At 41.7% G+C, this 16,016-nt stretch overlaps 1 protein-coding gene across 2 annotated transcripts in view; it reads right to left on the bottom strand.

The window, feature by feature from the left end:
• Positions 1-1,309: 1,309 nt before the first annotated feature.
• Positions 1,310-16,016, bottom strand: part of si:ch211-45c16.2 (mitogen-activated protein kinase kinase kinase 13) — a 37,937-nt gene continuing 23,230 nt past the window's right edge. For both annotated transcript variants that reach the window (XM_053328494.1, XM_053328495.1), the window contains exons 3-15: positions 10,906-11,622; positions 9,960-10,143; positions 9,672-9,863; positions 7,843-8,001; positions 7,580-7,738; positions 7,288-7,396; positions 6,976-7,085; positions 6,644-6,760; positions 5,931-6,074; positions 4,967-5,726; positions 4,786-4,856; positions 4,336-4,627; positions 1,310-4,107 (exon numbers count right to left, since the gene is read on the bottom strand). In XM_053328494.1, the coding sequence (XP_053184469.1) occupies positions 4,006-4,107; positions 4,336-4,627; positions 4,786-4,856; positions 4,967-5,726; positions 5,931-6,074; positions 6,644-6,760; positions 6,976-7,085; positions 7,288-7,396; positions 7,580-7,738; positions 7,843-8,001; positions 9,672-9,863; positions 9,960-10,143; positions 10,906-11,557 (3,051 nt within the window). In that variant the 5' untranslated portion in view covers positions 11,558-11,622 and the 3' untranslated portion in view covers positions 1,310-4,005. The remainder of the gene's footprint in view (positions 4,108-4,335; positions 4,628-4,785; positions 4,857-4,966; positions 5,727-5,930; positions 6,075-6,643; positions 6,761-6,975; positions 7,086-7,287; positions 7,397-7,579; positions 7,739-7,842; positions 8,002-9,671; positions 9,864-9,959; positions 10,144-10,905; positions 11,623-16,016) is intronic.

Below are 16,016 nucleotides of genomic sequence, written 5' to 3'. Positions count from 1 at the left end.
CATTGAAAATGAAGGTCACCTCTCAAAGTATCCCTGAGAAAATAAAGGTTGTTGATGATGAAATGTACTGTTTGCCCCCTTCCCCTCAGGCAGGAGATTATGTAGCATCAGGTTCAGAACTAACAGGCTAAAGAACAGCTTCTTCCCAGTAGCTGTGAGATTGACAAACTCTGCATCACACTGAAATTGCTTTAACACACTACAAAACTTGTCTTTAACTGCTGTACCTTGTGCTTCACCTTACTGAGCAACACTGCTCATTATCACTGTTAATCATGGGCTTGTGCAATTGAGTCCACTTGACTGTTTATCTCCTCTCACAGTTATTCAAAAATCATATTTTTATACTTAGTATTTATTACTGATCTAGAACCTGAGTACCTAATTTTGTTCTCTTTCATGCACTGGAATGATAATACACTTAATAAACTAAAACTAAACTGAATAGGTCACTAGCAAAAGATTGCTTGAAATAATCCTTGTAAAATTAAATGAAATGCTCAATTGTTCAGAAAACCATTATATATTATTATATCATATTATGTTTATAACCAAAACAAGACTACAAGTATAGTTTTTATGAATACACATAAAATATGCAAACTAATTATAAAACTAAAAAAATCTATTAATTAATCTGTGAATTCATATAAATCATTGGCAGAGTTGATAACGTATCAGAAATAATCTTGGTCACAGACGAGACAGACCAGAAGGTGTTGGGTACAGTACATCAGCATTTATTCCATGCACTTGCTTGCTCAGATTTTATTCTCCCAGATACCCATTGTACTGTACACTGGATAATACAGGGAACTGACAGGATTGGTTGATCATAATGCCATTCAAACAGGAAGAGGGGTTTGGAAATGAGAGTAACAAAGAAACAGATGTTCGATACATGGGATGAGGCAACATGATGTCCACAGTTAGAAACAATTTCACAGAAATTCAGATGTAAGTAAGTAGGTATTTGATTAAAAATGAGAGGAAGGGGCCATTGCAGAAGTACAGAAATCTGCAGTCTTCAGGCTTACTGTTTCATTAACCCTTTGGTTAAAGTCCACTGACTGGCTTATTTTTAAAACAAAAGTGATTATGTTGAGATAAGAAAGGTATGGGCACACTTGATGTTGCTATTTACTGATATGAAATTTGATAAAAATCATACTTGATCTGCTATGGCGATCTAATTGATCAACGGTCCCCTGCAGGGTCAAAGATATGACAATGCTTTTGTCCTACAAAACAAATACTGTCTTTTCCCCATACCAATTCATTGTGCTTCCTTTAAATAATACTTTGTTTCAGGAGAAATCATAGATCATGACTTTTCTAAAGCTGCCTGAAATTAAAAAGAACACTACACCTTACCAGTCATTCATAATAAATTAATTCAATAATCATGTAGGCCAGCTACAAAGAAAAAAACAAAAAAAAATAATCAAAATTAAATTAAAAACTTAACAACAATCATACTTCACAGCATATATGCCAGAAAGACAATGTTATTTAAACAGCTTGATCGGATAATTTCAATACACTAAAGGTTATGTCACACAAACGTAAACAGAGTGAAGAAGGTTGAAGGAGGCTCAAGGAAAGGCAGCAGTACCAAGCCTTTCCAAAGCTTTCAAGCAAAAGGTAATTATCCATCAGTACAGTTTTAGATTCACCTTGTGATACTGGGTTTATATGACACATTCCCTCCTGCAGTGTTCAATACTGATGTAATACACTTCCAAGAATTTTCCTGCTCATTTTCAACCAGTCGGCTGGTCATCAGTGACAGAATCCCTAAGCTTTGTCAGAGCTGTGTGATACATTAAAGAGAAAGGACAGAAAAAAACAGATCACATTACATTTACAGATGTTTATATACACAGGAGCAACTAACACTGAGATGAGGTTGTTGAAAACCAAGAGCAGCTTAATGCTCTGTGGCCTTATCTCTGGCTTATATTCCATATTTAAGAATCTCAGCCTTCTGCATACACTTGAGCTGACATCTTGACATCATTGTCGTTAAATTTAACCTTGCCTCGCTATTTCTCATCCGCAAAATCATTAAGGTGAATGACAAACACTCAAACAGGGGTAAAAATAAAGCTCTCACAGATGCAGTATCTCGTTTTCAAAGACATCAAGACAAAAAAAAAAGAAGTAATATTGCTGGGCTTCTAGCATTTGGATGCTCTGCCTTGAGTAGAAAAAGGAGTGGAGCCAGGACATTTACATAACACAAGGTAATGTAAGTAATTGTAACTGTTGCCACCAAGTGGCTGTTGATATATTGCTCCTGTTCTCAATCAGCAACACAAAACCTGAGCATCAAATTCTGGAAAGGCAAGTTCAAAAAAACTGGGACTAATAAAGAATATAGGATCTATAAGCTGTTGTTGCTCTCCACTAGCCACCAGTCACTGTGTTGTGTCTAGCCAGCTAGACGCTCCGGATCCTGAGTGAACAACATCTTCTCACCCAACCTATGTTATTGCTGTTTTGCACAGGACACACTTAGCATTTTTGGACATCTACACAGTGCCACACCTCACGAAGACAATATAAATTACCCTGCTAGAAAATGGTACATGAGATACTGCACCGAGTGACTTTAAGAAATGGGATACTGCACCTGGAGCGCAACTAAAACACTCTACGTCTCTAAGTAATATTAATGTTCGTTACAGCAATAAAGGGTTGAACATCAAGGCTATTCATAAGACCTTTAAATATTCCTGCACGGTCCGTAATATGTGCCACTCAAAGAACATTCCAACATACAATAATTGGTCCAGTCCAGTTTCTTACAGTCCGCATACAATCCTGAGATGAGACTTGTAACTGTAATGTCTAATGGAGAGGAAGGGGCTTTGTGTACTCTCTCTCTCTCTCTCTCTCTCTCTCTCTCTCTCTCAAACACACACGCACACACACACACTGATAAGTCCCTCAACACCTGTGGTCATGACATCTGATTGATGATGACAATGATGTCTTGGAGAGAAGGACAAGCTGGATCACAGAGAAAGAGTCTCTTTTTTTAATTAAATTGTTCCTTAGCTGTCAGCTGAGTCTTCATCTCTGTTCACTCTGCTAAGCTTGTCCACTTCATGCAGTCTTCTGGCAGCTTTTGCATTTTGCAAGCTGTGCAGGCATGCGAGGACAGTTCAGCAAAGGTCCTGATGACTAGACACGTGTGGTGGTGTTGGGGAGGGAGTCAGGTTGCAAGGCAGGTTGTTCATGCTGGTGTTCACACTGTTTTCATGAGCTCTGAGTTCCCCGCCCGCCATTGTGGGGATGGGTTTGAGGTGGGGCAGGTGAGGCAGGGGACTGGGGCTCTGCACTCATGATAAAGTAGGTTGGTCATACTGTAGTAAGAGAGAGTGCTTGTTGGTTGGGTTTTTCAGTCTAAATCAATAAGATGCAGAGAGTGACCGCAGCCAGATAAAGGCTTGTAGTGATTCTCATAGTCTGGGGTCAGTCACCTGAGAGGCCAACAATTGCAGTGATGTGACTCCTGTCTGCTAGCTGTCTGCCTCAAACTTCGTATCATCATCATCATCATCATCATCATCATCATCATCATCATCACCTGCATCTTCGTCCAGTCTCAGTCTCTCCCTAACAAACACTTAGCCCATGCTCAGTTTCAAAATGTGTCTTTTATAGTCTTTTCTTCTCTCTCTCTCCATTCTGTTTGGATCAGAGAATTTACAGATGTCCTGAATTTTCCTTCAAAACTCAGACAAAAATAAATTATGAATGTTACAATATCTACTGTACATTATCATTCAAAAGGGAATCCCTGCCATGGGTTGCCTGGATGCTGTGCTAGAGATGAGGGGAGGTTTACAAGGGGAGGGGCAGGGGGAGGTTCTGGGAGAGATTGCATGGGGCTTTGCTATAGGGAGCTTTGTTGTCCTCTTTATTGCTATTTTCTGCAGGGCAGAGTGGGACACGGTGGCCTCGAGGCAAAAACGGAACAGAGCTCTGCGGGTGGATTCACCATGTGGAAGGAGCACTGACTTTTTTGTTTCTAATGGTGGCGTCGGAGCACTCTGCTTCTGATGTATCGCAGTCTGAGTCCCCAAACTGTAGCGGATTCTGAAAGAGATGTGAAATGCAGAAGACAGTGAAACAACAGCACAAGTACAGTGTCAGGCAACTGCTTTAAAATTTCTATTTTATTATTCAAACATTTTTTGGACATTTAATTGATAAATGTGCAGGTGAGATTCAGACAGGAAATGTTAGAAGAGAGATTAGGATGACATGCAACTAAGGTCCTCCAAAATTATGGATGCCACACAACGACACATCTATATTACTAACCTCGTAGCTGTGTTCGTCAGAGCACAGTTTGCCCAGGGAGATCTGGGTCTTGACCCTGCGGACAGCGCACTCCTTGTCGGACAGGCCATCTGACTGGGTGGAGATGTCGATGGGGATGTCTGGTGTGTGTGACAGCAGCTCATCCAGGTGCTCCTCCTGGCTGGCGCTCATCCTCTCCAGGGGCCCGCTATGGGAGTGGTCGCTGGTGTTCCCCTCCTCTCCGTCAGACACAGACAGGTTCTCTGAGCTGAAGGTGGAGTAAGACTGGAAGCTGCTCATACAGCGATGAGGTCTGTGAGGGAGCAAAGGAATACAAAAGTGTGTTGATGTGAAGATTCATGTGTAAGGGCATGCCAATAGTACAAACTATAATTTTCTTAATTACACAACATGATTCAACAGTGTTACAACAGCGTGATGGTAAAGGTTGCATGTAAATGAGCATTTTACCTCTGTCTCCTTGGAAACTCCACTTCACTGTCCACCTCCCCCTCTTCCTCTTCAGATGACTCATCTCCACCCTGTAAATGAAGCAATTACAGCTGTTAATCCATCATTTTCAACCCCATTTCCTTCACACAAATACATACTTTAACACAGCTTGACTGAAGGAAGGCTTCCAGCTGTTTACCTTCCTGAGAGGTCTGAGAGTGCGAGGCAGTGCAGTGGGCAGGGTGTGGGTGAGTTGGGACCCCTCTTGTTCCTGAGGCTCTGCCTTCTTTGTGGTCTCGCCATCTGAAGCTGGATCTTTGCTGGGAGCCCCTAAAGAAGAATGGGTGCCTTCTTGGGTGTTGAGCAGTGAGTAGTGGGGCAGCTCTGGGTGGTTGGATGCAGGAGGGGTCTCTTGACAGTGTAGGCATCCAGGGAAAGGGTGAGCCTGGCAGCAGGGACACAACGAACCAGCGCCTGCACCTGGGACGGGATTGGAGCTGGTGGATGAAGTCCGCTGACGTGTGTCTGCATCCACTGCGGTGGAAATGAGGTCAGGGCTGGAGCCTGAAACACGACGCTGCAGGTGGTCAGTCTGAGGGCTACGGAGAGCAGCTGCGGGGCCAAAGTAGCGCAGGTTGTTGGCACAGTTGACAACGGCCTCTTCACGGCCCTTCAAAGGGAGGAAGGGCCCCTCAGTTGGTGGGAGGTGGTGGTGGTGGTGGTGATGGTGGTAGGGCTGCTCTTGGAGTGACTGGGTGTCTTCTAGTGGCCCTGCAACAAGTTTCAGCACACCAGGGAACTCGCTGTGGCTCCCTTTGCTGTTGGCGCGGCGGTGACGGGGCTTGCTTCGGTAGCGGGCTTTTCCAGGAGGTGTGGAGACCTTTGGACTGGCAGATAGTGGCGAGGGGGAGGGGAGAGGGTCAACACTGGGGATGCCATCAGAACGTAGTAAGTCTGGCCTGGTGGGACATCCATACAGAAATATCAAAATTAAGAATTTTAACAGCTGTTTAAGTATGTTTTATACATCAAATTTATTTTAGTTACACCTCTTATGGTTAATCTTACTTACTTTACTGATAATGATAACTTATATAATGGATCAACGTTACATCAGGGCTTTATTAATCCTCTTTTCGTCTATGATAAGCTGTTCAACAAACCTTTTAGTAGGAGGCAACCCAGCTTTGTGGGAAATGCTTCCTTTCTTCTTGATGAGCTTCTCTACAGCATTGGACCTGACAATGGGTCTGACCAGGTGACGCTTGTAGGTGCCGGGATATTTCTTCTCCACTGCCTGCTCTCTCCTGCACGGATGACAGAATTAGTCTGGCGTTACATGACGTTCATTCAGAGCTCTAAACTGATATGATTTTACATGACAGACAACATATTCCAAGTTCAAATCTACATGCATGAGTGTGAGCTCGTAGATGATCCTAGATTTAGTTGTTTATTTTTAGAGAAATGAAGAAGATCCATTATTCAGAAGAGAACGGAAATCCTGATGAGTGGAAAAATGTCATGAAAATGGCAACAAATCAAGAGAGGGGAAACTCACAGAGGCTTTTATTTATTTATTTCATACCTGAAACAAAAACAAATGCCTGAGAAACTGAGGCTGAAATGTGAACTGTGTTACTGAGAATTGATTGTGATGTGAGTCAAAAAAATAAATAAAAATGCAGTATTGCTCTAAAAAACAAACTGACCCAAAAGTTTTTCTGCAGTAGCGGTGTTTGTTTAGTAGTTACTGCCTTTGAGAGGGAAGAAATTATGATAAACTGACTACCAGTGAAGCCTGCTAATGAGGAAAGGAGAAGGATAGCAGTAAAGCAGAGTGATCCATGCTGTGATAAATAGCTTATTTACATACTTCATTAGTTCCTTCTCTCGGACCTCCAGCTGCAGCATGATGGCACTCAGCTCCATGTAGAGGTTGTTGGCCCGCTCCAGTTTCCTCTCATAGTGCTCCCGGATATCCAGTGCATGCCTGAGAAGGGTTGAAAATCAAGACAAATGTTCAAATAACTTCAGCACCACATTAGGAATAATTAACATAGAAGAAGAAAAATATACCAGATAAATAAAAGTTAAATGAACACACTGAAAGACAGAGCTCATGCCATCATTAACAGGTAGGCAATATGTTTACTATGGTCGCGTGTTCCTCTGAATGTGTCCTTCAAGCACTTACTACTCACATACCTGAGTTCATCCCGTCTGCGCCTGATCAGCTCTTCGTCAAGCCTGTGGATACAGGTGCCTTCGCTTTTGATCTTCTCAAAATGTTTCTTCACCTCCTCTCTCCATTCAGCCTGTAATATGAATGGGCAAAGTCAAAAAATGCTAACAATTCTCACTGCCATCAACGCTACAGCTGAGAAATCAATGCTATCTCAAACAAATAAATATCTAGAGGTTAGATAGTATGTGAACACCAAACATGAGAAAACCAGTATAAAGAATCCATTACAAAGTGAAGTGCATTTGCTGGTGTTTTACAGTTGCAGTGCAGACCTGAGACTTGAAGTATGTCTCCTGAGGAGCTCCTAGAACATCCGCAGAGGCAATGTCAAGGTGTAGGAGGATCTGACGAAAAGATGGTCTGTTCCTGGGCTTGCCTTGCCTAGCATTGATGCACATCAGAGAGAGGAGATGTAATTATGATAAATGAGAAGGTGTACTTTTGGGCAAATTCTCAGTTAGTGTTTGTCCAAAGCACTCAGCCAAAAGTAACAGTGATGTTTAAAAAGAACATCAGATGCAGTGTAAAATGTGTTATTGCACTTAATATATAATCCATACTCACCATGTTTGTTTCATGAGGATTTTGAAACCGTCCGGGCAAGTGGAGGGGACAGGGAGGTGAAGACTGTTGCTGCCAACGCCCCAAATGATGGCGGAGGAATCCACGTCTTTGTAAGGAATCTCTCCAGTCAGCAGTTCCCATAACACCACTCCAAATGACCTGCAGCACAATTATAGATAGACAAGCAAGACTGTTTAATGTACAGTGACATTCACAGACAATTTAAATATATCATTTTAAATCTGCAGCATTGACCAACTCACCAGATGTCTACTTTTTCAGACACAGGCTCATTTCTTATCACCTCTGGTGCCATCCAGGCCACAGTACCAGCGAATGACATCTTTGTACTTTTGTCACTGAGCTCTTTGGATGTTCCAAAGTCAGAGATTTTCACAGAGTCGTTGTGGGTGACCAAAACACTATAAAAGACACAAAAACAGAAAACACATATAAATTACTGCATATTGGCAACAATCTTTAGTGCGCGGTTCGAATCCCGATCAGAGGTCCTCCAGAGGCTGCATGTCACACCTCTCTCTCCCATGTTTCCTGTTGGTCTACTGCTAAATAAAGGCGTCTATGCCAACAAAATCTTTAAAAAAAAAAAAAAATACTTCAACAGACAAATCTTGTGTTGGACATAAACATAAAATTTATACAAGAGTATTGATGGATTTCCACTGCAGATTAAAAAATGGTGGAACATTATAGCAAATATATTCTTTAATTTAGTCACCTTGTGAAATGTTGCAACAACCTACACAAGTGTTTGTGAGATTGATACTGTATTATTAAAAGCTACAGTAATCCTGTAATATGATGTTTCCTGTGTAGTAATTGTGTAGTTATTATAGGAACTCACGTTACCCTTTTATATCAAAGCCAAGCAGCATCAGACTGATATTAATCCATGACAGATTACCCAGGTGAAATCATTTAGACAAACGCCAAGTTTTTCTGTTGTTTTTTTAAGGGGCATACAATTCATTCTGTAGTATTCAACATTAGTTTTTTTTTTACAGACTCCACTGTTACAGAAGCACATTTCTGCATCTGAATCACCCCATTAAGTAAATGAGACTGACCTTTCCAGCACATTCAGCCGCCTATCATTCTGCTGACTAATACAGTGTTTGGCAGTGCTGCAGCATGATGATATTGATTAGAGAAACAGGGCTACAGTGTGCTGAGGCTGAGGACGAGATAAGATGAGCAGGATGAGTTAAGACACAGAGTCCTGTCTGCTTTATATTAAAGCGACTAGCTTTTACCAACTCTGAGAATGGTATTTCAGTTAATGTCAGACTATGCAGAGTTGAAAGGCTGGACTGCTGCTGCTGCTGCTGCTGAGGGCAAAGAAATCTTAAACAAGGCCACTGAGCTGTTTTCCCAAGCTTTACAAGATCAGCTATAAGAACGTGACCGCAGCCTCTGTGAGCCGCTGCATAACCATGAAAGACCTTTTCTGTAGATCATGAGGGAATTACAACTTTGCTGCTTTACACAACACTTTAACTGGATTTCTATTGTAACCTGGCTTTAATGGTGTTTTAGGCGATATAATGCGTATTGATTTTGACAGAAGTGGAGTACACAATGGTGAGAATTTAAAAGGTGCAAAAAACAAGTGCAGAAATCCTGAATCTTGTAACTGCAGTACACGATACAGTAATTACTTAAGCTTAAGTATCTCATATGTACCCACTAATGTTGGTAGAACTGGTTTCAGGTACAATGCACTTTTTAAATGAAATGAACTATACATTTTCTCGAGTATTTCAATCAATTTTTTAAAGCTAAAAAGAGATTTTAAAGCTGTATTATCTGATGTTTTTTTATGACTCATAAATGTTTTTATTCATTTTGGTTGATTGTGTCTAGCCTTAGTTGTGTTGTTTCTTTATACTGATTTATGCTTGTCTGACTATGAATGTTTTTTTTATTATTTGGTCTCTCTTGACAAATAGATCTCAATCTTAATAAGACTACCAGATTAAATAAAGCAAAAAATGATTTGATCACTCCAAATTTACTCCCCAAACTGTATTATATTTCTCATATGACAAAACCAACAAAAGAGGCGACTCACTTGGGAGATTTGAGATCTCTGTGGATGATCTTGTGGAGGTGTAGGTAGTTCATGCCACTGGCAATGCCTGAGGCCCAGTCCACCAGCAGCCTGGGGGTAACTTTCCGCCCTGCCCTCAGGACCTCATAAAGCTGGCCCTGGGCACAGTACTCCATGATGATGCAGTAACAAGGTGCCTGGGTGCACACGCCCCTAACAAAAACAAAATAAACCTATTTGTAGAGAAGTGCTTTAAAAAAGAACTTAAAGGGCACAATGAAAAAAGCTCATCAATAGTTGTCGACTTACTTGAAGCTGATGATATTGGGATGCTTGAGTTTTCGCAGGTGTTTAATGTCTGTCTCCTTCTGCTCACGGACCTTCTTGATGGCCACCTCCTCAGAGCGGAATTTGCCCAGAAAGACGGCTCCCTGTGCACCGCTACCCAGCCACTGCAGCTCAGAGATTTCCTCAAATGGAACCTCCCACATGTCTGGAAACAAGGAAATTACACTTTACCAATATGTCATATATAGTGAACACTACAGGTTGTTCTTTTTTGGAAGTGTATAAGACAGATCTTGACCTTTAGCATTGTTTTTTTTCTGTCTAGTTTTGCTTTGCTGTCAGGTTTGCTCTTTAAGAAGAGAAATTGTTTCTTGCAAATTAACTGTCATGTTGTTTAAGTCTACATTTTACTTCCTTATTGGAACATAGTAACTCAGAAACACAAAAACACATGGTTAGCTGTAGATCTTGTATTATTCAGCCATAATGAGCTAACGCAAACCTATGGCCTTGTGTTAAAATCCTTTAACTGTCTCATACACTCAAACCGTGAGTCATATGCTGTTCCTTCCTCGTTATGCGGTTTTGAAACCAGCTATGCTGCTGAAATCTCTTGCACACTAATTTTGAACATTAGCTGACCAACCACAAGACTCAGCCCAGTTCTGTCTGACCACACTTGTATCCTGAAGCCTGTGTGTCCAGCTTGTGCAGGCAGCCCCGCAGCAAGGTGAGTCTACCTTCATCATGACCTCAATTCAAACTGACAGCAATACAGCTTCACCCAGAGCAGCAATATGGCAAAGCTAGGAGAGGCTATTCAATTACAGTTTCAGAATATATTAGGAAAAATGGGAGGGAGATCTGAAGTTTGTTTCTTAGAAGCCTTAAAGGTTCAGGGACATCTGGAATAAACACGGTGCACTACGTTGTGTAAACGATGCCATGCAGAAAGCTAAGCACTAACCTTGCTGTTGTAGCTTGTATTCTGTTGAGTAAGTCTTTCCTATGATGTTCCAGACTGGACGAAGACAGCCAAACAGCCCCTCTAGGAAACCGCCAGACCCAGGCCCTGCTCTGTGGAAGTGCAGCTTGATGTCATCAGGGTGATGTGGGTGACCTTGCCTCCCCTCTCCATTGTGGTCCATGGGACAGTCCCCTTCTCCCATCTGCTCCTCCATTCCACTGCCACACCCACCGTGCTCACAGGATGCTGGCGACCCAGCCTCCTCATGATCCTGCTCCTGTAGCTGGAGCACGCTGTTGTCAAAGTGCCCACCCTCGCTCCGCGTTGAGTCCACGCTCAAGGCTGTGTTAGGGGGAGTTAAACCCCCCAGCACTGAGTCTTCCTCCTGGCCAGGTGTCTGCAGTGTCTGCAGCGTCTGCAGGGGAACCGGCAGGTGTGTCGGCGGGGCCAGGTCTGTGATAATCTGAGGAGGTAAATTAGAGGGAGGGGCCTGAGGAGGCTGGGGTTGGGAGTTGGGTGTGTTTGATTTCTTCATAGCGTCCCCAACAACAGTGAGTTTGAGCTCCTCCTTCAGCTTGCCCACCAACAGACTGGGGCAGGAAGTCCACGAGAGCACCTCGGGGGAACTACCCATGGTGTCATGCATGTGCATGGGCTGCCAAGAGATGATGAGTGTGGCGTCCTAACGCACTGGTTTGTCTGAATGTTGAAAATTACCTGTAGAGACAGGAGACAGATGAAGAACAAGAAAGAGAAACATGTTAGCTAAAGGAAAAAAGCAAAATACAAAAAAGTAAACATGATCAGAGCTGTTGCCATGGACCCTCATTACCTCCACACAGAGAAAAGCAATCCTCTCATTTCCTCTATAGATCTGGGTTTGAAGAGCTAACATTAATGATGTTTTTTTTTTTTAAGATTTTGTCTGGCATAGACACATTTATTTAGCAGAAGACAGACAGGAAACATGGGATAGAGGGGGATGTGACATGCAGCAAAGGACCTCCGGCTGGAATTTGAACTGGGGTCGGTTGCGTATGTGGCATGCGCACTAACCAATCGACCACCTGCGTGCCTAACGATGATTATTTTTAACTATTGAGTGTAAACACAGCAGGGTGGGGGATGTCAGGAATATCAGATAGGCTTTAAATCAGGCCAGAGTAGATACAAATAATGCAATTCTGGGAAATTTCTGGGAAACAGTGAATAAACCGATCACACACACGATCAGGGCTTTACTATGTTCTCTGTGAAGCGGTAACAGTATAGCAGGGATTAAAATGTCTTGCTGTGTATTACGACAGCTGAGAGTAAAACATCTGGCACACACAAACCATACTCAGTGCTTAAACGGCAGGGCCAGGCATAGCGGCCACCACAGGCCAGCCACGCAGTGAACATGCTTTCTGCTTTTCTGCAGTCACTGACCCAACAGGAGAAAAGCATCTTTGTTAGTGTAACACAAGACAATGCTGAACAGGGTCAAAGAAGGGACACAACCCTCATAATATAAATCAGAGCTACACCATTTACCACAACAAATGCACCGGAAATATTATAGTAGAAATGCCAACATACCAAGGTATAAACAGTATGGTAAAGAATTTCTCATGGTAGACAAATATCACCTTACACATCAGCACATTGCTTTTATCCAAAGTGACTTACAAGTGAGGCAAGACAATCAAACGTTAGAGGACAGTGATTCTGGAGTACAAACTCTCAAGAAGCTGACTAGATACAAGTGCAATGAGGAAGAGGACTACACAGAAGAGTTTATGTAAATAAAGTAAAAAGTTGTTACTTGTCACCATCCTCTTGTTTGACTTTCTACCAAAGCTTAAGGCCAAAAAAATCTGATATCTGATATCAGCTCAGTAACATCACAAAAAATGTATTAATATTTAAAAGGGATGAGACTGACATTGCTCTACATTTTCTGACTATCCACAAATTGGATGAAGAGACCAAATCCAACATCACATTAGTCGGTCTCCTGATATTTTAATAATCACTATGTCCCCCGGTTCACATCCTGCAGGGGATATTTGTTGTATGTAAATCCCCATCTCTTTCTCCCCTCATTTCCTGTCATTTCTCTACTTTCAGTTTTTCAGAATAAGGAATAAAATGCCCCCAAAATAACTATGTCCTCAAATGGCTGGCTTCTGTCATTTTTTAGCAAATGCTAATATATAATATATGATATATTTTAAGTTTTTGTGCATATGTCAGAGTTTGGCTACACAGAAGTTTTAGTCTGTTGGTAATGGTATTTCTTGACAATACTATAGAGTATCTAAGGATAAGGATAATGATGAACTTTATTGTCCCTTACTGGAAATGTGTTGTAGACAGTAGTACTACAGGGGCTGCAGACACAGACACATAAAACATCAACAAAGAACGTGAACAGAAAATACAACAACAAAGGAAAGTGTACTCAGTCACTCCTGATCTACACAGTATTACACTTTTCCAAGTATTGCACTTGACTCAGCTGAAGGGCAGTTTATCATCATTTTCACCAAGAAGAAGGAGAGTTCAACAGAAAAGTGCCAAAGTGTCAAATGTAAGAAAAAATATATGTCAAGCAAATAAATAATAAAAACAGTGCATATAAATTAACAATAAGTAATAATTATAGCAGAACAAAATTAAACAAATAAAATCATGATCGTAGGATACTTCTACAATAAAAGCAGAAAAAGAGTTAAAAGTAATAAAATCTAGATAAAAAATGAATACTATCCAGATAAAAACCAAAGAGTGAAGGCTGGGATCATATTAAGATCAGTTTAAATGTGTTCTTGATTTGTTTGTTTAAAATATTGTTCAGACATTTTATGTCTTTTTTATTGCAATAATAGAGAGATGACAAATAGGAGAGAGAGACGAGGGGAACGACATGCAACAAAGATGCAGCTTTCATGTCGCTGCTGGAATTGAACTGTGGACATTTTCGTTACAGTATGTGTCTAACATGTAGGCTACTGGCGTACACTCTTATCTTATAATGCCAAACTACTGTATGTGCCTCCTAAGGAAGAATGTTAACCATGAATGCATGTCTTATGTCATAGATGTAACTAAGAAAACTGGAGAACTGTACAACCTACAGTACCTAACCTTCCTACAAGATGTCAATTAAAGCCACTTTGTGTAATAGTTTGCATGATTATACCATTTTACATCAGATTATTAAAATTGCTTAAATTTTTGTTTCTAGAAAAATTGTGGAGACAATCCCTGTCTACACTGTGTGTCGCTCTCTTTCTTTCATCTCAGTGTCCCTGTATCGAAAGTGTGGGGAGTGTTGTAACAACATGCAATGCTGTCTGCCACACAGTCTTTTTCAACGTCACCACTGGGAGTTGTCAAGGTCAGAAATCCCAAACATGGGGCTTTAATTTGTTGCAACTGTAGCATATACTGTGTTTACATAGAGGCAAACAGATGGCCATTTATCCACAGTCTGACTGTGTTCGTTTACTAATCTGCACAAAAAGCCTTGAATCAATTGCTGCAGTAAATGACACTTTAAAGCCACTGAGGACATTATGGCCTTAGAAATCCAATCAAGTTTGAGGGGGAAGAAAAAAATCAGAGAGTGAGGGACAGAGAGAGAGTGGCTGTACAGTCTACAGTTGGGAACAGGAGATCAAAGTCCAGGAAGGAGGAGACAGAGGGGCAGAGCAGTGAGTTGGCCTGTGTTACGTGGAAGGTTTCTAAAGAGGAGAGGACAGTCAAGAAGTTCAGCTATAACACTTTTCGTGTACGTTACCCTCTGCAGGGAACATTGGCATGAAAGCACACGTCTTCCACTTGGAAAAGGTCAAAGTACAATCAAGCCCTCTATAACATACAACGTCACTGCTGAAATGCTGCAAGTCTCCAATGTGTGTGTTAAATCATGCATTCAGTATTTGACATTTTTTTCCATTTCTGTATATTTGAAAACAGAAAAGGGGGTAAGAGAAAGGTTCTTGACAAGCCTTAACTGGAGATGTTGACAGTTACGTGCTATATGTCCTGAACTATTGGTCCATATGAATGCTGCTTACATATTAGTACGAGTGCATGTACTGTATCTGTGTGTATCCACTAGGGGGTGGGGGGGGGGGGTAACCTGAGTGCTGTGAGAGTGTAGTGCCTGCCAGAAGCTCATCTATAATGCAGGCCTGTCTCTAAGCAGGTTGCTGAGAGTGCAGGGGAAGGAGAGAATGCTCTCTCAGGTATCCAATAAATCCGTCCCTTCCACAGCCGAGACAATCGAGCTGTGTGAGTAGAGGCCTGTGCTGTAATTCCACCCCACGGATGATTCTCAGAGCTGGGCTTCTGACGTGGGACACGGAGTGTGGATGTGGTTAGCTATAGAGAAACATGCACATCAAGACACAGGCTTGCATGCACAGTAACCTCTATAACCCAACTCAACACAAGAAAATCTGATGCCTTTCAAATGCTTAGAATTTTCACCCATTTGTACTCTTGCTTGACCCAATCGCTTTCCTGTGCTAATAGCTGAATATAGACAAAATCTATGCATCTATATATGACACCAAGAATAAGAAACAGACCTTTCCCATTAATCTGTAATGGGAGATCTCTATAGGGTATAGAATTCCATTAATAATGTCCGGCTTGATCAAGAGGGGTTTCACTTACACAGCCATTTATTTACTGGACTTTCATAAAGTGACCGTGACTGGCAAAAGGTCACATTGACTGCCACTCTGATGTTAAACACAAAACAAAAACAAAAAAGAACACATTGCATGTTTGCATGAGGTAAATATAACTCCAGAGAATGACACAATGCAGATATTCAGCAGAATGGATAAAATGAAGAAAGACAGAGAGACAGCTAGAGAGGGCGAGAGAGAGAGGGCGAGAGAGAGGGCGAGAGAGAGAGAGAGAGAGAGAGAGAGAGAGAGAGAGAGAGAGAGAGAGAGAGAGAGAGAGAGAGAGAGAGAGAGAGAGAGAGAGAGAGAGAGAGAAATTATCAGGGGCTGATCCTTTAATCCCTACAGAGCTCTAGAGACAAGCTTGTACAAACACAGACCCTATTCAGTCTTCCCCTCCATACATTCTCTACACACTTCCTT

The sequence above is a fragment of the Scomber japonicus genome, chromosome 11 (genome assembly GCF_027409825.1).
Source record: "Scomber japonicus isolate fScoJap1 chromosome 11, fScoJap1.pri, whole genome shotgun sequence".
NCBI lineage: Eukaryota > Metazoa > Chordata > Actinopteri > Scombriformes > Scombridae > Scomber > Scomber japonicus.
The sequence above is the reverse complement of the archived record's forward strand: the minus strand, read 5'-3'. Positions and strand labels throughout refer to the sequence as shown.